General features: G+C 42.6%; 1 protein-coding gene across 1 annotated transcript in view; it reads right to left on the bottom strand.

The window, feature by feature from the left end:
* fbn1 (fibrillin 1) overlaps positions 1–22,157 on the bottom strand; it is a 66,595-nt gene extending 44,438 nt beyond the window's left edge. The window contains 13 exon segments of the mRNA XM_030090005.1: positions 172–297; positions 387–506; positions 592–747; positions 1,806–2,054; positions 2,141–2,293; positions 3,364–3,489; positions 4,942–5,067; positions 6,500–6,697; positions 15,128–15,223; positions 16,213–16,308; positions 17,304–17,402; positions 19,074–19,156; positions 21,957–22,157. Of these exon segments, the coding sequence (XP_029945865.1) occupies positions 172–297; positions 387–506; positions 592–747; positions 1,806–2,054; positions 2,141–2,293; positions 3,364–3,489; positions 4,942–5,067; positions 6,500–6,697; positions 15,128–15,223; positions 16,213–16,308; positions 17,304–17,402; positions 19,074–19,156; positions 21,957–22,144 (1,816 nt within the window). The 5' untranslated portion in view covers positions 22,145–22,157.
* Positions 22,158–25,693: the final 3,536 nt, after the last annotated feature.

A 25,693-nucleotide genomic window follows, 5' to 3' on the forward strand; every position in this document is an offset into this window, starting at 1 on the left:
CTGTAAGAATAAATACAAATAAATATCCTTTGGAAATTGAAACACACAGTTTCCCGAACATGCTCCTCCTGCACTGACAGACTCACATTCCATCAGGCATACAGCATATAGTTCATCACATATGTGGTTATTCATTCCATATTGCTTTTTTGGTGTGACAGCTTGACAGACCTTGACAGTTTTTTCCATCGCGTGAAATCTCAAATCCAACGTTGCAGACGCAGTGGAAGCTGCCCTCGGTGTTCACACAGCGGCCATTGTTGCAGATTCGACCGTTGGCCACGCACTCGTCCAGGTCTGGTAGGAACAATCGCGCGGGATGACGAACACATGAATACCGTTTGAGAGTTTGTGCATGCATCCTTCTGTATGTGAATCTGTCCAACCTCGGCATTCGGTCCTGGTCGCGGTGGACTGGAATCCAGCAGGACACTGACAGATGTAAGACCCCTGGGTGTTCACACACTCTCCGTGTTTACATGGGCTTTTCTCACATTCGTCAGCATCTGGAGAGCAAACGTGGAGCTTAGAAACCTCTTTATGCACCATATGTTTGGCGCTCTGGAAACTTCACCCTCACTTAGAACTCACCGATGCATTCTTCTCGTCCGTCCAGCCGGAATCCCATGTTGCACTCACAGCGATACCCGACGCCCCCCGTCGTGGGGATGCACCTGCCGTTCAGGCAGAGGTTGCGGAAGGCCTGGCACATATTGGTGATATTCTGGGTTTGGATAATGACGGGACCTGATACATATAAAAAAAGAAAGAAAACCACATAAATATATATAGTTACTCTGGCTTGCCTTGAACCCAAAGATATGCATAAAGGGCAATTGGCAAGCTGACCAGTACTGCAGCCAGGATCTTCTCAAACACAGCTTGATTGGTTACAACTACCCTCAACCATAAATTAGATAAAGCTGCTTATACAACGGAAAGATGGACTCAGGCTTTCTCCCAAATTCCAAACATATGCTTGATAGGTTAATAAGTAACTTGATGTTTTGATAAAGAAGATGAGTCGAAGAAACTTTCTCAAGATAGACAGCTGCTTCAGCATTTAAAGTACCAGAACACCTTCAATGAAGTAAGGATTTAAACCTCTCTTTGTTGTTTTATTTACATTACCTGACTAAACAACTCAGATTCATTAAGCAATTCTTAAATTTCAGATATAAGAGAAAATGCATTCCAATGTATGGCAGATAAGAGTCTGACATGGCTTTCAGTAAGAAATGTCAGTATTCTTAAAGGAGAAATGTAAAAGGTGTTCAAGGTGATGCATTTAATAATTTGCATATAAAGTCATAAAAACACTAACCGTGATGCCATGGAGAAAAGGGAGAGCTATATTGCTGATACACTGATTTTTCTCAATTTACAAGATAGGACTAGCCACTATTGCTCCAATCAAGGTAAGTTTTTTCTTTTTAAACTAAACTTTGCCGAGTTGCTTTGAAAAAAAGGAACATTTTATTGCAGAAGTACCGGCAAGCAGCTAATTAAGCACCACTTGGTACGCAAATCTGGAACAATGTTTTCTTTGAGACAAGACATATTCATCTCAGCCTCTTTGAACGGCTGGTAAAGTCAGAGTTTTCCATCATTAGTGTGTAACTCATTAGGCATGGTGAGCGGTTTGCCAAAGGTGTGGTTTCAAGAGCAAACACAACATCAGTAGGAGGCTGAATGTTACAAATCTAATGAGTCACACTATAAAATATGAAATAAACAAACACAATGTGTTTGTGCTTTTATTTGTGCAAATGTGAATAAGAAACAAGTAGAAAAGCAAAGCATACCTGGGGCAGGCAGGATAGGGAGTTGTCCTGGAAACTGCGGGCCTTGTCCAGGGCCTTGTCCTGAGACTGGTGGGTACTGTGGACCCTGACCTGGTGTTTGTCCCTGAATGGGGATTTGACCTGGATACACCTGGCCAGGAGTCTGTGGGGGGAAACCTGGGTAGATGTCGGGACCCCCTGGAACTCGGCCTGGCGGCAGACCGCCGCCGTTCACATCGGGTATCTGGATGCAGAGTTTCTGGTACTCCTCTGAAGAACAGAAAGAGCAGGGACAGTTGGCTTTGATATGAAAAAAAAATAAAAATGACCATTACCTGTGATGTCGACTGTCTCACCTGTCCCACGGATGGGGCACATTTCAGGAGTGGACCCATCAGACCAGCAGCGCCCGCTGTCGCAGCAGCACTGTACTTTGGTCAGCAGCTGCGAGTTCTGGTTGGCGCAGCGCCCGTTCAACAAGCTCGCGTAGCAGTACCCACCACGGGCATCTGTGGGAATCACCACAGCATTAAGTCACTCAAACCAACCATCCACTACAAAATTCGGCATGTGTTATTTGTGTTCCGCAAGCCAGCAGGGGTACAATCAAAAAGTAGTTGCTGTAACTTCAGATTTTCCATCCTTTGGAAGATGGAGGCTACTTCCAGTAGTCATTATGTCCTATTGCTGAGAACTTTTCCTTCATCCTACAGTTTCTGGCACTGCAGGACAAGTATGACTCACTCGCAAGTCGCCTATTCACGTCAGTATATCATGTCTTGTTTCACACCCAGCCCATCCATAGTGTGAGCATGAAGAAACTGACAGGCAACACCAGAGACTGCTTGATTAGGCCGGGCAGGATGTCAGACTCATGGCCTATATGAAGCAGTTGTTTGCTTCAGGGACTGGAGTCGTTGTGTTACTGCATGGGAAACAGACTGAAATGTTTGGCACAATGGTTTTCTGGAACGAAAGTCTCAGACATTCCTTCCTCACAAACATGCTCTCCTTTTGGGACGGGGGGGTTAATGTGAGCGTGTGCTTGCATACGTTTGTGTGTGCATGCATGCACGTGTGAGTCTGTGCATGTACATCGATCAGGCTGCCTGCTCTGAATCACATTCTTATATGGTCTGTTTTGGGTGAAACTGAGCCGAACCTGGGAAATGTTCAAAACCCATCCAAGCACGCACTTCGCTCATCACCAGGACGCAAACTCCTGAATTCTCCTCGGCGTGATATCAAAGAAGAAGTCACCTTCGCTCAAAAAAAGGGAGCTCTTTTTATTTCCCTCACAGCGTCACGTGCCCTTCTCTGTTCGAGGAGAATATAGCTCATTGTTGTGGAACCAGAAACAAGTGACTACTGACCTAAATTCTACCAGCTGGAACGTTGGACAGTTTTCAGTTCTTTTCGCTCTCGGTGCCAGGCACAAGGGGAAAAAAAAGAACCAAACGGTGGAAAAAGGAAAAAGAATGAAGCTGCACCTTTTTAGCTCAGCTGCTTTGTCTCATATTCGATCTAACCTGTACCCTGCCAGTTGATTTCACTTTGGAAAGCATAACAAAAGACTCACCTACACATCTGGACCCATCCACAGCAGTGTAATATCCCTGGGGACACTTGCAAAAGTAGCTGCCAACAGTATTAGAGCATTCACCCACACCACAGAGGCCAGGTATGTTTGCGCACTCGTCCAGATCTACAAAGGAAGGAGAGGAGGGCAGGGGTGTAATCATAGCTGTCAATGGAAGTGAATAAACTGAAAACTAAGTTAAGATGTCTCGAGCACATGTTGGCAGCAACAATGGAAATAAGGCATTGTCACAGGATATTAAATCCAGGGGCCTCTGGAGCGGCTCTTCTGTTAGCACCGTTAACCACCAAGTGCACATCATTAGGCACAAAGTCTGTTAAAAAAAAAAAAAAAACACTGTAACTTAGACCCGTTTGAAATTTCTTTTACACAGTCCAGGAGTTTTCCGGCAATTATATCTGCGCATAAAATAGCACATACTTTACTCAACAAACCAGAGCCAGAAAATCTTGCTCAGTCTTTTCACCAGAGTTAAACCTGGTCTGGAAATTGTCATATTCGTGGCTTAAAATGAGCCAATATTTTTCACAGGGATACTGTGGACCTTTATTTGTGGGAGGATAGAGGTGATGCAGAGAAAATGCTTTTATTGAAGTTTTCTCTTTTTTTTTTTACCCAAAAACTTTAAAATGTCCCTGAAAGGCCTCGTTTAAAGAAGAAAAATTTGTAACTCAATAGTTAGAAAGTAAACGAAAAGCCAGTGACGATCCCCAACTTAAAGAAAAAAATCGTATTTGCAGTCTTTTGCAACACAGTGTGCATTTACATACCCAACTGAGATCATCATGAAGAAAAAAACTCGATCAGATTAGGTTATGAAGGAACTGACATATTAAACGTACTGATGAACATTCATCTAAGTGAAAGAGCATTCTGGATCAGGCTTTCTCATAGTGTTGGAGAATGAGCTTGAACCTCTTGTACAGCCACAAAATCTCACTTTTTTTTTTTTTGCATCTCGACTTAGAGAACCAGAGGCCAAGCTCTGATTCTCTGTTGCTTCAGGAAGGGCGTCTGCAGTGAAAACTAGCCAAGTGTACAATGCAAGTTGCAATGACTTGCCGCTGCAACGTCAATGGAATGGAGTGGCTGAATAGACATATACTCACTGAAACTTCATCCTACTCATGTCAGGTTATGATCTGATGAACCCAACCTCTGTTTTTGTGAGATGAAGATAAGTTATTTATTCTTTGAAAGGTTACACCCACACACAATTAAGACAAAAAAGCATTTCATTTGACCTTAACATTTCTTTCAAACCTCACAATTAAGAGTCAAACAGGATTAGTGAGAGAAAGCAGAGTGCTGCTTTGGTTTAATTAAACTTCTTTCAAGCCGCGGGGCAAAAAGTGGCATATGTGTGGTCTTTCCCCACAAAGTAATAATCAGAATACCACGAGTGGGGTGAAGCTAACCACATCTAGAGGGATGTGGTTTGTGATCGTCTTTAACTTTTAGGAAATATTTTTCTAGTCTACTCTGTCATTCAAACTGACACAGACAGTCAGACTTTTCACAGCTTTACTGCACAGGTTTGTTCTGCTGGATTCTTACCTTCACATTTCTGCGAGACCTCGTTGAACTTGTGCCCAGCGGGACATTTGCATTCAAAGGATCCAACTGTGTTGATGCAGTTTCCTCCCTGACAGAGACCGGGGATTGCCTGGCACTCATCCACATCTGTAGATACACAGCATACGATTAATACACAGCATAATGCACACATAAATACTACTTTAATGTGTCTAATCACAGTTTGATTGTACAATATGAGTACCAGCCTTTTCACTCCATAGACCCTGCTAACATACAACTCACAAAGTAAATGAAGTCCTGGGTTTTAAAGCTGGTTTGAAAAAAGAGTAACAACATATTTTCTGTAAATTATTCAGATTTGAGTATAACTCTTCGATTCGTGTCAGCAGAAGCTTTTAAAAATAGGTTACCTTTGGTAATTAAAGTCTACCTCAAGAGAATGAAGCAGAATCTACACCGATCATGATTCCTTTTACCGTTGCCTAACAACAGTCATTTTCACTCAAATTCTTTTGTTTGTAAGTTGACTTTGTTTCCTGAATCCAACAGCAACACACTTAAGAGCTTCCAGAAACACCCGGAAAGGACTGGTGGAAATAAACAGTCCGATGTGCCAAACAAGAAACAGGATGCAGAGGTGGTAAAATAAGCTGAGGACAAGGGCAACAAGCCAACACACAGGCCGACTATCATTAACACCCGTGATGTGTGTGGATTAAAAGCTGGCTCTCTTTAAACAACGTGGCTTTCCTTTTCCTGTAACCAACACAGTCACAATGGAAAAGAGAGAGAGGGACGAGGTTGTCTCCTGCAGGAGGAACCGAACTGGAGCCAAGATGACAAATAAGAAGACATACAAAGACGCAGAAGGTTATGGGTGTGATCACACGCACGCACGCACGCACACACACACACACACACACACACACACACACACACACACACACACACACACACACACACACACACACACACACACACAGATACGTATGAGGATATGAGTAACAATGATGTCATTACTGAGTAAATCTAGAGAGATAAGCTTATTCCAGGTTGTTCCAGTTTTGAAATCTGCTTCTTTGCGAGTTTTGCTGATGACTAAATAAAATTAATTTAATGAATCTGACAGACTAAAACAGAGGTCTCGGGCTGAACGCCTGCAGGAGGCTGCGACCTGATGCCGTCTCAGAGCACTCCGTGTTCCTCTGGGTCCTGGCTCATGGCCGCCTCCCCTGCAGAGGTTCTGATGTTGTTGGGTCCGAAGCAGGCCGAAATGAGCTCTCCCACGTGGCACCGCCACTGACCCGTGATACTGACTCTGACAGTCCCGCCGCAGCGGGTGTCTGCGGGCATTCCATACACATGTGGGAGGCACTGCCACCCACCCCAATTTAACCCAATTAGAACTAATCCTCTGGTGAGGGGATGGTGGGTAGAGATGCGGGAATGACAGAAACAGAGGGGTAAGCCAAGGAGGGAGAAGGAGTTAAAATGGGCAGAAAGGACGGCACTTTACCCAAAGATGGAGTGGGATGATGGAGGAGAGGAAAGGCACAAAAATAACGGCAGACTTTACCTTGGCATGCCCCGGTGCGGTGGTTTGGTATGAAGCCTCTCCGGCAGGGGTGAGGCTGGGCAGGACACATCTCACAGGGGTGACCCCATGCCCGTCCCACGGTGGCGCAGCACAAAGTCTTGGTGCACACGATGCCTGTGAGCTGGCCTTGACACATCTGGTTGTTCACAGAGGCGAAGCATGGCCCTGTCCGATAGTCTGCGGAGGTAAACCAGGTGGTAGTTTTGAGTGAAAAAACAGAAATCTAAACAGTTTAGCTGCTTTATGCTCATTCAACTGAGGCTTGGGGGGTTAACTGGAGCACCAAGAGAACACGCAAACTCAACACAGAAAGGCCACAAAAGTGCAACCAACGCAATCATGGCACAGAGAGACAATCAAAACGTCTGGTATGAAAAGGAAAAACAAATGCACTTGTGAGAGATCTTCACCAGAGCTGTACAAAACGGGAATGTAATGTCAAGGCTGAAAACCTGGAACAAGAAACTCGAGTGAGAGAGTGAGTGACTGTCTGGCACAGGCAAACAGAAAAGCTCAAACTGAGAGTAATTTTGCATGACATGTACAACACACATGCATTATTATGTGATGAAAGTCCAGCAGAGCAAATAGCAACACACCCCATAAAGAATGTATTGTGTGTTCCTGGCATTTTGAGCGGTCTGGCTTTCAGGTGCATTGTACGCGAGTGTGTGAGAGCTAAAGAAGAAGAAGAAAAAAGAAAGCAAAGCAGTGATAGGGAAGAGGTCTGGAAAAGCTTTTAAAGTTGTGTGGGCGGCTTTGGAGATTGATAGACACAAGCAAGGGCACCTTGGCAATGAAAAATCAGTCTGCTGCACAGATTAAATGATGATTGGGTGTTTAGCCTCCTGAATTAAAGGACGAAATATTAATATTTTATCAAGAACAGTGAGTCAAAGAATTAAATGATATTTCTTAACAAATACACAACTTCCAGGTAGTATGAGACAGGCGGGCAGGGCATGCTTATTGAGCACAGATGGTGATTCCCCCCATAATGCAGCAGCTTAGAGAAAATAGTTCATAACAAATTTAATCGTAAAGAAAGTCCCTAGATCAAGACTCTTCATCTGTCCTCCCATCTCAAATAGTTTAAAGCTCATTCCCTGGAACCAGTTCGCATGCATGCGTATATTCCCTCACTTCCAAACACCACTCCCTTGCTGCAAACTCCCGGCGGACCCTGGACAGTAAAGTCAGTGAATCTTATCAGGTGAAGGGCCTTAAGATGGTGAAACACAGATAGGGGACACAGAGAGGGAACGGAAAAGGGGGAAAAAACGCATCACTCCCAAAAGAATCTGGACACGATCCAAAGGCAAAAATCATTTCCACATTTCACAGCAGACAACAGACAGCGAGAGGAAAGAGGGAGACCGGTTCCAACAGCGCAGTCATTTAAAACAAACGAGACATTGTGCGTTTCCCGTGTGGACCGGGGCCCAGCCCAGACCCGTCACGTGCACCACAGCCTCCACGGTCTCTCTGCCTCTGGCACCAGCACTGTGTGAAACAGAACTGGGTCATCTCTCCGCTTTCTCACTCCCTCCTGCTCAGACTCTACTGGAGACCGAATGCTTATGATTCTTTGTCTACTTCTCCTTCCAGCGGGAGGTGAAAAGTAACTAAATGGATTTATTCTGATTCACTTCTGACCCACTGTTTTGAGCAAACATCTGACACAACAGATTTCTTTTATAATCTGCCATTATAGTTTGAAAACTACAATGCCAGTGGCTAAATTAAACAAAATGTGAATAAATATGCGCAGTTTTCCACTAACAGTTTGAAGAGAAGGTTTGTCACTAACTACGCTTTAGGTGTTACCATGAATCCTGCACAACTCCAGCTATTGATCAGCTTGTACAAAGACTAAAAATGGCAAGCATTTCTCTCTCCAAATCAGTTTGTCTGGAAAAATGAAAATGAACACTTCATTTTCCAGCCGAGGTTTAAAGGTGTAAGTGGGCCGATTCTGTTGCCTTCACACGAAGCCAAGAGAGCGATCGTCTCTCATTTCAGTCCCCGTCCATCTATCTTCACTTTAACTTGGGCTGGAACGTGTCCCAGCGAACGCAGGGGGGAAACGCAGAGCATATCCTGAAGAAATCATCAGTTCTAGTTTCCAACTTTACAACAAACTGAATAAAACTAACCTGGTGCTCTTCCTCCATATTTAACCGATGAGTATGGGGTCAGTGGAAAACAGTTATTTTATTGCATTACTAAACTGAATGCAGACATAATGAAGAGATTTTAAAATTTAAGATACATTTGACAAATCAGCTCCTAGAACAGACACAGGTGCTGGCGAAGTTTTGTCTTCATGGCTGTCTGGTACAATAAAGAGAGAAAAAAAATCCCAAACAGGAGACATAGCAGCTTCCCTCCGCAATGTTAAAAACAATAATGTACATTTTTTTTCATGTTGTTCACTTTATCTGTAATTAATAAGCCGATAAACCCCACTTACTGCAGTCTGATTATGCCCCTGATGCATGATTATTCATTTCCAGCAGCAGATGTTCGCGGTTCTTAAGGCCAGGGCTGAGGGCAATCACATCGCCCACGCAGGAGCACATGGAGTTTAAAGTATCCAGTTTTAATAATGTCTGATTACTCAGATAGACCAAAATAACATATGTGCACCAACATTAGACTTGATGGATGTAACTTCAGCTGAACGCAATGAGCGAATCAGGCTGACCCACACAGTGCTGACAGCTCAGATAAAACGCAGCAAAACTACGACAATAGCTTTAAACTGATTATTAGGAGAAGAAAAAGTGAAGGACAACTTCATCAAATTACTTTTTTTTTATGAATTAGTATACTGGTGTTGTTGGACAAGGAATCCTCATCATTTCCTTTTCTTTAGGTCCTCCATTTGGCCAGAGGCCCAGGTTGATTTAAGCAAACAGACACAGACACGCAAACGGTTGCACACACACACACACACACACACACACCCACCCACACACACACACACAGACACACGTCCTTCTTTTGACAAACAGACATAAACACAAACCCTAATTAAAAATACAGGCACATATCAAAGGTTTCAATTACCCGGTATCTCGATGAAACAGGAAGCGCAGAAGAACCGCATGTAATCAATGAAGTCTGTCACATTTTGTTTTTATGAGTCATTTTGAGGTTTTGATTCTGTCTCACGTTTCAGGGTCCTTGACTTCCCCTCCTCGTGTCTCACTGCCTGAGTGTGTGACTGACTTGATTCTCTGTTCAGGCTACACACTGATTTCACCCAGAAGGTCGAAGGACAGACGGAGGTTGCATGAGATTAAGACCAGAGGTTGGTCGCCAGGGGTTGAAAGGTTTTAGGGGGTTTATCAGTTTAGAGACTGAACTTTGAATCAGCACTCTGCATATAAATGAAAGAGCTTGAAACTACTTCTACACTTCACAGGTGACCATTAAAGCAAGCCAGAACATGATAAGAGGCAAAGTCTCATTTATTGCTGCATTTCAAGCTGGAGTGAAAAGAAATGAGATGCAGAAAGAGAGTCACATTAATCGAGCAGACAAAGAAGAAAGAGAGCAAAAACTGTAGTCTATAAATCTTTACCAGGCAGGAATGGATTTAATTTAAAAAGTGATCTAAGATGAAAGAATCCTGTGATGACAAGAGTGATATAATTCTTCTTCTTATCTAAATTTAGGAAAGAAATCGGACTGTATTTCCTCAATGGAAACTTTTAACAGGGACTTTTCTGCATTTATTTAAGTTCCCAATGCTGCCCTAACATTCTCAATCCAGGGCTTCTGCTTGTGATAAAAAAAAAAAACCCACACATCTATTTTTACTTTAATGTGAGCAATGCATCTAAAGAAATCACCTACAGCTACTTTCAACATTCCTCAGCTTTTCAACAAAACCCCAGTTGCCAGATAACTTCTGGATCCACTTAAAAGCAAAACGAGGTGCTTTACCTACAACAAAAGCAAGACACTCAGTATAGATAAAAACAATTACAGGAGCTATGGAAGGTTGTCACATGGCATTGATATAAGTTTACACGGCAGGCGGCTGAACAGAAGGTTTCTCTTTTCATTAGATTGTACCTTAATACGGCCAGGGCGCCACACATACAGCAACAGAGATAAAACCTCCTCATTAAAGGTCTAAATGGAGCAAAGCAAGCATGGAAACACAAAGGCCCGAGCACAAACATGAGCACTTAAGCAGTCAGCTGAGGTAAACAGGGAGAGGCAGACAGCTGTAGGGTGAAAATGGTGTCATTTCATTCGTCATCTCACTGGGTGTCTGTGAAGTGCATACAGCTGTGGGATCCACCCAGGTTCTGTACATCTGGGAGTCATCGCACGTGTTCACACACACACACACACACACACACACACACACACTGATCCTCAGCCCATGTCCCAATCCCCCAATTCCAAAACCTGCCAGTGATGATCTCATGACACATCAAAACTTACAAAAATGCTGCTCGTGTTTTTGCTCCACTGCTCTACTTTCGGAAACATCGTGGAAAGCGATCAGATAACCTGCTCCTTCATTAAACAAAAGCCTGTAATGACCCTCATTAGGAGGACTCCCAACGTTGATGTCAAAATGTTCGAGTACAATAGAAATGCTGGTTTCCTCAATAAGTGTTGAGTTTATACACAACAATGCGCTTTGGTGCGAAGGGGAGGGAAACCAGTTGGGAAGTGGGTCAGAACAGTTTCCTGGATCAACACCAGACTGTTTGTACACACAGAAAAATCTGTCCACCTTTTCCAAATCGGCCCCTCCTCAGTATTTCCCCCACAGATAATTCTCATTACAAAGGGCTTCAATGCATGTCAGTCATTTCTACACTTGAATGCGTGGATGCATATGATGGTGTGATTTGTGCTTCCCATGCATGCATTAAGGGGTCTTATGTTTGGGTGGGGCGTTCTCTATTGGCCCATTAGCAGATTTCCTCCAGGGACTAACAAGTTGAGCACATATTCAACACACACTGGGTTTTCCATGCACTGAGAGCCGCACTGGGACAAAACAAGGCCTGATAGGAGAAAGCCACTGAGGCACTCAGAGAGCAGAGAGCCCCTCAGCCGACCGACCAACTTCCCTGTTGTTCTCTGGCCGCTGACTTTTTGACTGTGTTTCTCACGTGTAGCCACGTTTTGGGCAAGTCTTTCACCACCGTCCCAAGTGAACTCACTGGCGTCATACCGAAAGCTGGACTTTATTGCTCCACGGCTAAATGACTCTGCAGTAGGAGCAAAGAGCTCTGCATGCAATCATCAGCAGTGTGGCTGGATCTCACCAATTCCACATTCCAAGCTAAATCACATTTGTAACCAACAAAGACCACGTTGATGATTTCCCCTGCAGTCAGCTGTGCCTGGTGGTGGGCCCACTGGTCAGCAGATCACCAGTCACTTCGGCAGCATACAGCTCGAAGTCACACAGCTCTGCAGCAGGGACGTGTTCACGCTGAGCCCCGACAGCACCGGGGTTATTTCCACCAAGAAAACCTCCTGAGCGCAGCTACTTCTGCTGCTTTTCGGATCACATGCTGGTGGAAACCTCGTGTTTTCGCTAATGTGATAAGATCCCATAATGGGGCACAGTTTCTGTAAATTACGTTAAAAACCCTGTGGGGTGTGTGTACACATGCATGGTATGCATGTGCTTGTGTTTATGTCAGAGTACAATGACTTTCCCTTGGGAGGTGATGGATTGGAGCCAAGGAAATTCCAGTGAAAGTAACTTAACCCAAAACGCCACCATACCCTTCACCCTGCACTCTCTAATCCTCCTGATGTGACCTGAACCAGGGTGAAAGCAACACCGAAAACGAAGAAGAAAGGAAGATCTCACCATTTGTAATATGTATTACTCATAATGCAACATATACAAACTCTGAAATGACGAAGGTAAAAGTATTGACTACTCTATGGATTGGATTGGATTCTAAATTTGAGCAACACATCTTAACAATTCAGACAGGGTCATGTTTACTTATGTGTAGCATTTTTGTTTCATGTAACAACAGTCTGTAAACATCTGGGACAATAGCTAGTAGACTTTTGGTGGTGGGATTATTTTCTATTCCTGTCTGATGAAAGATTGAAACTAAAAGTTCTTTGTCTTCTTTGGAAAACCTCAGAAGTGTTTGCTAATGATGAAAGGTCTGAAATTCAAACAGCTCAATGAAGCACCCAGATCCTTCTACTGAGAAATTTTAACACTGAGATTGAGGCAGGGTGTAGTTTGGCATCTTCCTGCAGGAGTATGAAAGGCCTTTCCTGAAAAACTTGTCTGGTTGGGAGTATTTATTGTTCTGAATCAGACCTACCTACCAGGCTTCAATGGGAAAATATAAACCAGTTTAAGACGTGATGCTTTGCTTCGAACGTCAACGTGGCAGATTCAGTTTACAGAGTACAAAGTTCATGTATGTGGGCAGAGATATACCCAGAAAACAGACAATTTTAATCACCTTACCAATCAAAACACTTTATTGATATGGAGCAGTGATCACTTTTCAAAAGCATGTAACGTCCTGATAATTAATAGGAAATGTATTTCAAACAGAGTTCAGTAATACTGCCTAAAGAAACAAGAACTTGTTTCTCATTTAGCCACCTCAGGACAATCTGAACCTTCTATCTACTAATTAGGCACTGCTGGGGTTTTCCAGATGTGTAAGATGCCACTCTAGTAATGCAGCCTCACACCAACTGAGGCAAAGGCTTTTGAACTTGTGCATGATAACAAGCTGAACAGTTCATTTAATCATTAGATTTTTGGACACATCATTTGAGTTTTCCAAAAATTACGTCCTAACTGTGGTCAAGAGTAGATGTTAAAATGTCTTTATTTGTGTTAGTACATGTATTCATCCTCCATGGTACAGCTTTGCACTCATGAATTACACAGTGACGTGTTCAAGACAATTGTTAAATGGGGGTATTTCTGAACCAAGGCACTGGTTTAAAAGGCATAATATCAATGCAAACTGTCAATGTCAATGCAAACAGAGAAATGTCTACAAAGTCTACAGACTGTTGGATGATATGATGCCCTGCAGATGGTGGGATCTCTCCACTGTAGTTTAGGTTGAGGGATATTTTAATACAATTTTTAAACTGATTTTATTCAGAGATAGGGAAAGCCTTTACCAACTTTACTTCTGACAGACTGCTTTTCTAAAATGCTGTTTTTATACCCAATCATGTCACCGACATCCTCAAATGTGATTTTTGTCCTGCTTGACCTAACCGCAGCCGTCAATACTGCAGACCACAGCAACATTTCATGGTAATAAAATGTCAGATGGTTTACCAACGGTTTCTTTTTTTTTTTTTTGGTAATAAAGCTTACTTTTTTTTATGTTGTCTATGTACTGTTGTGAAATAAATTCGAGTTTAAGATATTAGCAATCATTTTACCTCAGATATGAAAACCACCTGTAAAAGATGAATGAATGAGAAACTTTCAGTCATTTCAATGCACTGAACAAATACCTCACTCGTTACGACAACATAGTGTTTTAGAGACCGATGAACAGAGCCGGTCGCCAAGCAGCCATCCTGAGACACGAACAACAAATACAACAAATGCCTGCAGCAAACAGAGACAGACGCTATCAGAAGAGCAGACAAGAAACCACCATTCATGGAGCAGCTGACCATGAGTCTGTTTGTAGTCTCATCCCCTTGCACACCAAATCAAGCTGTTGAATCCAGACACACTCTTCGCCTCTACACAGTTTGTCCCACAGCAGCAGTGGAGATGTGATGCTCCTGGCTTCCTCTGAAAAGTCTGGACATCAACAAGATAACAAGTGCCGAAAAAAATTCCTGAACTGTCACAGGCCTTCTGGCCAAACTTCCACAGGAAAGAGTAGAAACCATCGTCACAGCATGTAGAAGTGTGCTTCAGCAGATAAGGCATGAAGCTAAACAATCAGGCAACATGATAGCTCCTATTAGTTGAAGGATTTCAAGAACGTTCCAAAATAAACCAGAGGACAAATCCAGGACCAGACCCCATGGACAAGATTCAGAAGCACGACCTCGTTAGAAGGGACACAACTAATTAAGAGCAATGCTGCTAATCCAAATATTAGCTTTACAAGGCCTCTACTTTGACCTCACGGGTCACCGCAGCCACAGACCGTCAGACACTCACGCATCTGCACGCAGCGCAGACTGGCCCACTTTGCGTGTGCTTGTATACTTTGGAGCCTTTGCTCACATGTGCCAGAGAACAGCCACAGGAGGTTGGGAGGTCTTCAGTTAACAAACAGCACACATTTAGAAAGACATTACACTCCCCGGAGCATCGTTTCAGAGCAGATGTGGAAAATAATGGTCATTTCTGAGCTCAGGCTTGACATGCAAATGTTCCACAACAAACCACATTCCCGGAGCCGGTGGCATGACTAAGCAGGAATTTTTCTTCAGTCACAAAAAAAACAACCACCATTCAGTATCAGCTCACGTTTTCACCAAAGCAGCACGCGTGGCTTCGAAAGCCACTTCAGAAAGAGCGAGTAGTAAAATTTGGAGGAAAAAGATAGTGTGATGTAAGGCAAGGGAGAGCAGAGTGGCATTCGTTACCTCTTTCACACTGAGCCCCAGTGAAGCCGTAGGTGCACACGCATCTGTTGGGGGCCACACATCTCCCTCCATTGAGACACCCGTTTTCACAGACCGCTGCATATCAGACGAGAGGAAAACAAACAGTGACACAGCATGAGGATTGGCAGCTACGATGGATTTGAAGTGGTGGCTCTTGTGTTTTTTATTTTTTCCATTTTTGCCGTCACTTTCATTGGTCATGAAAACACAGCGGTTGCTGGTTGCAGGGATTTGGGAACATAATGACACCGCTCAGAAGAGGTCAGCTCGTTCTCCAAATGAGCATCCATCAGACGGAGCAGCTGCAGCATAAAACCATTAAAGTGCAGTATCAAAATATTATATTTAGATTAAAAATAGCACATGTTAAAATATCTATACCAATGAGGGCGACCCTTTGTGCAAAAAAGAAAAGCACACTCACATACATGGCCAGGGAGGTCAGAGTTAAATGATGATGTCTTGATAGATGTTTAAGAGTTTCATTAAACTTTTTATCACTCCAAGTTTGTGTTTTTTGGAGTCTTTTGAGTATCTAGACATTTAAAAGATATACATTAATATCCTAAAAAGAGAATCTGGTCATATTCAGGTTTGAGGTTCAGTGAGAAATGTTGATAGTAACTGATTATTGAATCATACATTGAACTATGATAGATTTTCCTGCATGCATCCACATGCAGAGAAATGCAACATGAAACATCCAAGGTCAAAACAACTAATGCTGATAGGATTTACTAAGTATTAAAATCTTAAACCAATTAAAATACATTTCTGATTTCTGATAGTTGTCAGGCAACAGTACCCTGGTACAGATGGGTCAACACCAGGCAACCGCCACTCATCATGAAGCAAAAATCCAAAAGAAAAGAAACACAAATGCCAGAGGAGAGTCTGTTTTAGTGGATCTTGCTTGTGCCATATTCCACTAAAAAACACTAGTGACATCTCGATAGTAGAATGCGATGAGGCAGAGAGAATCTGGAGTTACATCTACTGACAGAATCCATAAATAATGTTGACGCTTGTGACAGCTCTTGTGGTGTTTTCAGGATGATACTTACGTTGACCACAGTGGTTTCCCACATAGCCTTTCTGGCACAAGCAGTTGTCCTCTGCACATGTTCCCCCGTTCATACACCGAATATTACAGTGCTGGACTGTGGGCAGAAAGAGCCAAAGACACACACACACACACACACACACACACACACACACACACACACACACACACACACACACACACACACACACACACACACACACCCAGGCAAATGTTGGGATTGAATTCAGTGTATCCAAACATATAGTGCAGATAATATTTACAACACAAACAAAACTCACTCTGAACCATGTTTATTAAAAGTCATGCCCGGATTTAATTTCCTACAAATTTATGGTGTGCAAACAGATGAGCACACTGGCTTGAAGTGCTGAGAGAGAGCAACATGGAGAAGATGTTGACTGTGGACATCTTCCAAAGCATACACACACCGAGTCGACACAAACACACGCACATAGACACAACGATCCATGAGACTGTCAGGCCTTCTTTCTTTTCTCTCCCTCTCTCTCTCTCCTTATTTTCTCACAGGATTGCAACATGGCTTTAATCTTGGGACAGTTCCGAAGCATGTTTGAGGAGGTTCATTGGCCTTGTGTCCCATACTTTTGACCATGCTACTTTGTGCTCATTACTCATGATGAGGAATGGAAAACTTGAGGGAAAAAAAAAAGAAAAAAGAAAAAAGATTTGAACGGCACACTGCCTTCTAAAACTCAACCAACACCTCATTCCAACTGCAGCCTCTTTCATTTTAAGAGAAAGTGGCATGACAGCACTGCGTATTTTCTGTCTTCTGTCATCGCATGACATTGTTGTTATTGCAGGATGAAATGTTTTTCCTCAGATTAGAGCCCCCGTATTAAGAAAATAAATAATAATTGGGAGACAGGGGTGTGGTCTACGCTATGCTTTCCAGAAAGCAGTTACTTTCAACATATTCTCCAACTCGCATAAATCACACCATTAACAGGTTTATCTATTGGCTGAGGAACAGTTAACCTGCCCGGTTTTTCACTCTATCTATAAAAAGATAGCATTTCAAAAGAGTTGTGTAAGACGGGGGTTGAGAAAGAGGGCGCTCTTAACGACCTGACTTGGATCCACATGATGGGGCGATCTGGCCGTTGGGGCAGGTGCACATGTTGGGTCTGGAGCAGAACCCGTCTCCACATGAACTCCGGCAGATCGCTGGAAAGGGGAACATGACACTCGTTCAAACAACATGAAATACGTTTTCTATCAGGTGCAAGAGAATATAATGAAGGAGGGTTCAGGGAAGTGGTGCCAGGATTTCTCTTCTTGTTGTGCGTCTGCTGCTTGTCAGTCTGTCTGCTGCTGGATTCTGTTTTCAGGACAGAATTTTATTTGGTGTAAAATGTCTTCATCTAAACCTCATAATGAATTCTTATCAACAGTATAAAAAAATGAATGCTCAGATTTCTGCAACAACACAGCAAAATCACTCTTCTTAAGCCTCATCATGATGAAGAAACAGAAGACCTCAACTGTGCTGAGATATTTCCTTTTGAGAATTTACTTCCCACGAACGTGTCCCAGTGTGTGTTTTTGGTTGGGGCTGTCAGCTTTAGCTCCGTTGTTCTGTTTCCCACTGACTGTTGTTGGCATGGTCCACCGCTCCAGCTCACATCAGGTAGAGTCCAGCCATTGACCCCTATTGCATGAACCCCACTGCTAAGCAATGTCATTAAAGCTGAAACGAGCGTCCACCCAGCTCACTGGCCAGACTGCAACCACACAAATCTGCAGCTCCTCAGACTTCCCTGTCTACTGAGGTGAGAGAGGCTGGAGTACATACAATCTTTTGGAAAACAGGAAACAGGAAAAAAGCTGCATATTTCAGTTAATGACCCTTTCAGGGGGTCATGTGGTTTTAATATCACAGTTTTGGTTTCTGCATATAATCATTTGTCCAGGGAGGAGGTATGTCAATGCAACTGAATCAGGTGAGCAGCACTTTGTCGTATGTCTTTGCACCTCATCCAAGTGTTTTCATCAGTTTGTGCTGTTTACCCGACTGGGCTGGCTAGTTAACTAAACAGTGGGGGATTCAGGTATTTAAACTCTTTGGATGCAGCACCCAGGGTTTCATAGGCTCATGGTCTTGAGACCGACATTCCATGATCATATCAGGGATCATTCTCCTTCTGCATGTGTGTAGGTTTTCTACATGTACTCTGACTCGATGCCAGAGTTCAAAAATATACGTGTGAGTCTAATTGGTGACTCTAATCACCTTTAATCAGTGTGTAACTTTCTGTCTCTGTGCTTGTCCAAACATAAAACAGCCACCAGTCCCGGCTTCACCCTGCTTTCCCCCATAAAGTGTCACTAAACATTTAGTTCTCTTACAGTGGTGATTGTCTATTTTGGTATTTGAAATAAAGTTATCTTTTTTTGTCCATGCGCCCATCCATCCCCATTAGAAGGTTCATGGAGGCTCTAGCCAGCCCCAGTTCCCACTGTACAAAAGAAGTGAATGTTTTGACTATTTTTTATCAGATAATTACTGAGACGATCAAGTAGCTGAAAATAAGGTGATCAAAATTCTGCTTTCCATTAAAGACATTCAAACCATCTAATAACAACAAGACTCATCTCTTCATTTGCCTTTGATGTTAACTGCCTGTATAATGCAGTCTGGTGTGTTCAAATGTTTTTCAAAACTATTTCTTTCTTAATTTCTCGGCCACCACTGCCTCTTACGAATGCAAATGCAAGAACACTGAAATTGGAAGTCAGCACTACTCTTAAGAGCTTGAAGAAAATCCAGGTGATAGATTAAAAGTTTTGCCTGTTCTGACAGGACAGCGACAGGAGAGTAATGGAGTTGATACTCACGGACAATGCACTGGTTTCCTCCAGTCAGAGTCTTCCAGCCAGGGCAGCAGTAGGCGTTGTTTCTTGAGCCACACACATTTGGTCTGTGAAAGATGCCATTTTCCATGTTACGCTGTGACAGTAAGCCTCAAGTGAAGACCATTTTATTTATACACACAGCACTGATTTGAATTAAATTGCTTCACAGTCGTTACTGCTAATAGCACCATCTGTTGTTCAACTTCCAACTGTCCTCTGTGGTCCAACTGCACAACATTTCATCAGAGTAATGGCACATTGCTCATAGACACTCCAGTAGAACCAACATTTGCAGCAGGGGCTAGAGGTTCAAAATCATAACATGTCAGTCTAAATCTGGTAGTATTTATTGTGAAACTTGCTTATTTTCTCAAAAAAAAATATCAAGAAGTGCTTTCACAGCCTACAGAAATCCATCAATGTCCACTATTTAAAAAAAAAAAATGTTGTGGAACAGCGTGGCGGCAAACATTTGTCATGGACTCGGCTAGAGGTTGCCAAACTTTATGGCTCCTCACCACTTAAAAAAAGCAAACCCTTCTCATGACCTCTAATCACAAGAGTCATGACTTCCTATCTGTGAGTATTTCCTCTGTTTGAGTCCCGAAACTGTAAAAACTGTGGCATTTCCCAAGATAATCATGTAGAGTCAAATTATATGGTATTATTTCTTCGGACTGCAAGTATCTAATGAAGCATTGAAGTCATCTTGTGACCCAGTGTGGAACCAGATTGGAAACCACTGGACCGTGCCGTAATGTGCTACTCGCAGAGCTCTCGCCACTGACGAGCTCAGTCTGGCATACACTTCCCAGCAGACTTTTAGGAATGCACCTGTTAAAAAAAAAAAAAAATCTTTAAAGTGGGCTGAACATGAACACCTGGGCCATCCTGCCACCTGCAGGTGTGAGACGAGTCTACATACATGAATGAGTGATCACCTACAGGGAATACGCTGACCCTGAGGTCAGTATATATACTGTACATTGTAACTCAAAACAGATCCATGAAGGGAATAATGAAGTCACTTGGACGTTTGAAGCAGTGGTAAGTCGGCCTGACACAGTGTGCTGCCTGTATGCACTTCCTGCCTCTGAACCCAGATGTTCGGATAGATTAACTTGAAGCATGTCAAATAAAAATGCCTGTGGAGAATGCTCATTGAGCTGTCTACTGTGTGACCCTCATCAGCTGTTTGCTGTCATCACTGGACACAGACGTCCTTTCTTTTCTTTATGTCTGCCTTTTTTCCTCCGTCTGTCTCTCTCTCTCTCTCTCTCTCTCTCTCTCTCTCTCTCTCTCTCCTCTCCTCTCCTCTCCTCTGCTCTCCTCGCTCTCACATGCACACACAAAGCCTCTCCAGCAGTGACCCACTGTGTACAGCTGCAGATGTGATTTATCCACAACTGGGGTGTGGTGTTTTTGGCTAGCAATAGGTTTAGGCTGTTAGTCTCTCTCTCTCTCTCTCTCTCTCTCTCTCTCTCTCTCTCTCTCTTTCTCTCTCTCTCTCTCTTTCTCCATTTGCCACAGCCACACACGACCAATGGCCTCCTTTGTTTTGGATGTAATTTATTATTGTACTCAGCAGGAATGTGATATTCTTGCCAGTGCTTAATTACTAAACTTTGCTCAAGCCTTCCCATCACAGACAGTGTCATTCTTGTGCATCAAGTCTGCCTTATTAGAATCACAAAATAACACATTCACACAAAAAGAAGGGTTTCTGGCATTCAGCATGTTCGAGAGATCAACAAATGACAAGTGAGAAAAAGAGACACCTGCTTCAAATTATGAATAAACACGTTCAGAAGATGCTGATTTGACTGTGTAGGATGGATTGTACAAAACGAAAAAAAAAAAAGCAAGATCTGATTGGTGGTCTATGCTCCGCTATGCAGGTCTGTAACAATGTGACACTGATCTCTACTGGGTTCTGTTCTTCTAATTGTAGTCTAGGTTGCTTTATGCTGCTTTATGCAGGTTTATGCTGACTTTGTTGCTGGTTTTATGTTGATTTATGCTAATTCATGCTGCTCTGATGCCAGTTCAATGCTGGGTTCTGTTGGTTTGTGTTGTTATGATTCTGGTTTAAGAGGGTCCACGTGAGTTCGATGTTGGATTAATCTCAGTCTATGCTAGCCTGTACAACTTGAAGTATGCTTTTTTTTCTTTCTTTTTTTTTTCCTGGCATAATGTTGATATAAGCAGGTCTATGATATGTGTACTTGATGCTGGAATAACGGTGGTCTATGTGGGCCTGAGATTTCATTCTGGCGAATCCTGGTTTGACACTGGTCTGTATTCTGGTCTACACTCATGTGTTGCTGGTCTATGCTGATTTTTGCCTTTGGTCTAGTAGTCTATACGGGTCTGATTATGGGCCCTGCTGGTTTGCGTTGGTGTAAGCTGGTTTGATGCTAATCTGATGCTGATATATACCAGTTCCTTGCTGGTCACTGCTGTTCCTTGCTGGTCTATGCTGGTTTTGCCATTAGTTTATTCTACTTTACAGCAGTCTGATGATGGTTTCTGCCGGTCTGATGTTGGTGTATGCTGGTTTGACGCTGGTTTTGGTGGCTTTCGAATGCTCGTCTTGGCTAGTCAGATCCTGGTTTATTCTTTTCTGTTGTTGATCTGATGCTTATCTGTGGTTTTATGGTGGGTCTCACTGGTCAGATGGAGGTGTGATCTGTTCTGATGGTGGTTTGGTTAGTGTTGTGCATGCCAGCAGCTAAACAGCAGGTAGGGTTGCTGCTCCACCACCTTTGGGATATATATATCGGTTATCCAATATATATTGTTTTTGTTATACAGCAGGATGATCTATTGCACAAAAGAACAGATGAGACACTAAAGCGACATTACCCTCTGAGGACGTCGGAGCCTCCCCTCCTCTTGGCCCTGCTGGCCCTCGTGTCGGTCTGCTTGGTGACCAGCTCGGCGTCCCCGGCCTCCAGCAGCTCCGCCGCGTCCCCCAGCAGGACGCCGCACAGCGCCAGCAGAGCCACCAGGGCCAACTGCAGCAGCCGCGCCGCACGCTTACAGTCCGGCATATCCACCCTGTGCACCTCCAGTGATCCGTAGAATAACAACCAAAAAAAAAAAAAAGAAAAAAAAGAGAAAAAAATGTCTTCCTATTTACTTTCCGAACCGGGTCGACCTCTGCAGTCTGGAGTCAAGCTGCAAAACAGAACCAGAAGAGTTTTTAAAAGAGTGGAAACAGCTGCAATAAAAAGAAAAACAACAGGGGGATGAAAAAAAAAAACTGCGCACATATTTTAAAGTAACTTCTGCATTCACTTAGCTTTTCTCCATTTATGAGTCAGAACATATTTCAGCTCAGTCACAATAGAGTGTCAAAATGAAAACATGCAAATGGAATTGCGTTGCATGCGCCACTTCTTTACCTTGTCTCTCCAGACAGACTGAGAGCCGACAGCTTGACTTCTGCTCACAGGTACTGCCGAATAAACGCTGAGAAGAAAAGGAAGAAGAAGAAAAGTCACTGAAAACCTTTCGCTGTGCTGCTATAAATAGATGCGCATCGTAACTTTTGGAGTGTGCTCGTGCGCATCCAGCAGCGCGCGGAGGAGTTTGCAGGATAGTTCAGAGACGCTGACGCATTCCTCAGGATGAGAGGAGCAAAACTCACTGAGGCTCTCCTTCCCTGCACAGCTCTCCCCTCATCCCTGCTCAGCTCAGCTCAACTCTCTCTCTCTCTCTCTCTCTCTCTCTCTCTCTCTCTCTCTCTCTCTCTCTCTCTCTCTCTCTCTCTCTCTCTCTCTCTCTCTCTCTCTCTCTCTCTTTCGTGCCTTCCTGCTCTCGCGATAAAAAAATCTGGAAAGTTCAAAAATGCAACTGGAGTCTTCAGCTTTCTGCTTTGGAGACTTCACTGTTACAATAACATCAGCCGGAAAAAGGAAAAAAAGAAAAAGATGTAGGCCAGGAAGAAGACTTTCATGAACCTGATTCGAAGCTGGAGCTTCTTCATATATTTAATAAAATACACCTGTTAAATCAAAGGCCAAAACCGAACCCAGAGGACTTGACAAGAAATGTGTAAAACTTGCTTCTCATAAATAAATAAATAAATAGATAAATAAATACAAAAATACATGTAATTTGTTTTTTCAATATGGATGTCTACTTTATTGAGAGAAGCAGACAAAAAAAAATGAAAAAGCTCTCTCCCTTGTTGCTTATGAAGTAGCATTGCCACATTATTATATCTTGAGACACCTCAGACATTTACAAAGAAAACCTGAAGAAAAACAGTGTTGCAGAAATGGTATCAGAGCTCTGGGCAGCTACAAAAGTGAGGGATTGGGGTCATTTTGCAACTAAAGTTGCAACAAAACTCAAAGAAATAAATAGAGCGCATGAGCCCTGATCTACTAAATGTTTGTCAATACAGAAACAGGGAGATGTTACCCTTTCAATGTGTTTGGAATCATGGATATGGAATATCAGTTATGTTTCACATCTTGCAAAACACTGGGATTATGCTGATAGATCATGATCAATGTGATTTAAAACGTCTACTAAAGCTTTGCATTGTTTATGATTGTGTTTGTTTTAAAAAAGGTGAGTGTAAATAGAATCAAATTTTACTTTCAGACTTCATTATATTTTCTGTGTCGTACCCCTACTTAGGTCTTTAACTATTCTCTGAATGTCTCTTGTGGATCTTTTCGTCTGTATTTTATTTGCTATGCTCTATAACTTCCTCGGCCTACATGTACGTCTATATCTATGGTATCACATTTCATTTTGTGTCTGGGGGCTCAGCACTCCATTTAATGGCTCTATGGGGAACTCAACCAAACAAACATTAAAGCTACAATATTTCCAACAGATCGTTCTCAGGCTTAAACCACTCAACTCCCCTCACTCGAATATTCCTGTTTACAAGTGAAATGATTCATGGAATAATTCTTCACTGATAACTAACCAATGGCATGCAAACAGTCCACTTGCACAGATCTGTGAGTCTCATAAAGGATTTCAGTGCATCAGGCCCCTTTCACTTTATTTTACATCAGCAGTTTCACACCCTAACAATAATTCATCCATGCATGCTGATAAACAGAATTAAGAGTGACTCAAGACACAGAAATTGTTTGGTCAAGTACAACCAATGCTCCAATGCTTAAATACAGGTTTTTTTTTTTTTTTTTTTTTTTTTAGCTATTGTTGCTAAAAACAATCTTGTAAAAGTGTGAAGTATTTTTGTCATCAAGCTCTCAAAAGCACTTTAAATGCATTGAATTGTATTATCTGTAGCAGGTATTTGACTAAAATTATTTGTATAAATATTGCACATTCAAATTGTGACTTATCAAAATTAAAGAAAGTTACTGGCTTGAAAAATGTGAATCAAAAAATTTCTCATACTCTAGAATTGGGAATCAAGAAGCAAAACTTCAACAGGTAACTTTGGCTGAAATGCTACGGAAACTAACAATAAATGTTATGAAAAGCTTCAGTGAAGTGTAACGATCTGCAAAAATAATTACTGTAATGTATTTCCAAACTCTTGCACACATGAATCTCCTCGAGCCTAAATGGTGCTATGAAAATAAACTTCCTTGTCATATGTATTAAGATGCATAAAGTGGTATTTATAAACAGTTTCTTTTTCTTCCCACAGAAGACAGAAAGCATGAATCTGTTTAATTCCTCTTTATGCCATACGTCTTGCAAATATTTATGCTGTGCACACTGTATGATTTGAGGAATTTTCGTCCGGTGCAGCAGTAGTTTTCACACACACACACTGCTTCATGCCTGCAGCCACACCCTGCAAATAGAGACTCTGCCTGGCTCCTCTCCTGGGTTTGCTATCACTCTAGAAACCTCTTGACACTGAGTATTTCTCTCAAGTAGTTTTTTTGTTTTACTATCAGATTCGCCTCTTTTCTCTTCTCGATTCACATTCCCTTGATCCTAAACGTGTCCAAACACAGCACCCACCTGTTCTTATTCTTAGGATTATGTGGTCAAGCAAATATGTTGGATTTAACAGGTTTGACCAAAACAAAAGTACAATAAGACATGATCACCACAGAAGTTTTGCAGGCACACGTTTTCAGACAAAAGATTGGATTTTCCATTTTTGCATAATCGTCATTGTGCAGCGTGCAGCAATAAACTAGCACACAAACATAGAAGATAGAACACATAGAAGGATTTTGATTCCCTTCAAACTTTCACTTGACAAGCCCTCTGAAGGTGTCTGACGGTGTCAACACCAATAACTCGGAACAATACTTGTTGGGTGGACTTGTGGAATCGTTCCTATTAGGCCTGCAACTTTTATCCGCACATCTCACAGGTGCTTGAAAGAATTTGCAACCTTGGAGGCCAAGCAGACTGCTTCAAATTTTTCATCCTCAACTTGTTAATATAGAGGCTTCCAGCGGAACAGTTCTTAAAGCTTTTCCTTGTCTTTGTTGGCTTGCCAATATACCTTTTAACTTCAGTTAAACTCTGCTTCTCGAGCTCCTTTCCCTGAAAAAGGCAGCTCGTCACAAGACCATCAAACCATCGCATTGAATGGGTTTCGCCTGCCACCCTGTTGGAGTGTAACACAGACACAAACA

Source organism: Salarias fasciatus, chromosome 1, assembly GCF_902148845.1.
Source record: "Salarias fasciatus chromosome 1, fSalaFa1.1, whole genome shotgun sequence".
Classification (NCBI taxonomy): Eukaryota; Metazoa; Chordata; class Actinopteri; order Blenniiformes; family Blenniidae; genus Salarias; species Salarias fasciatus.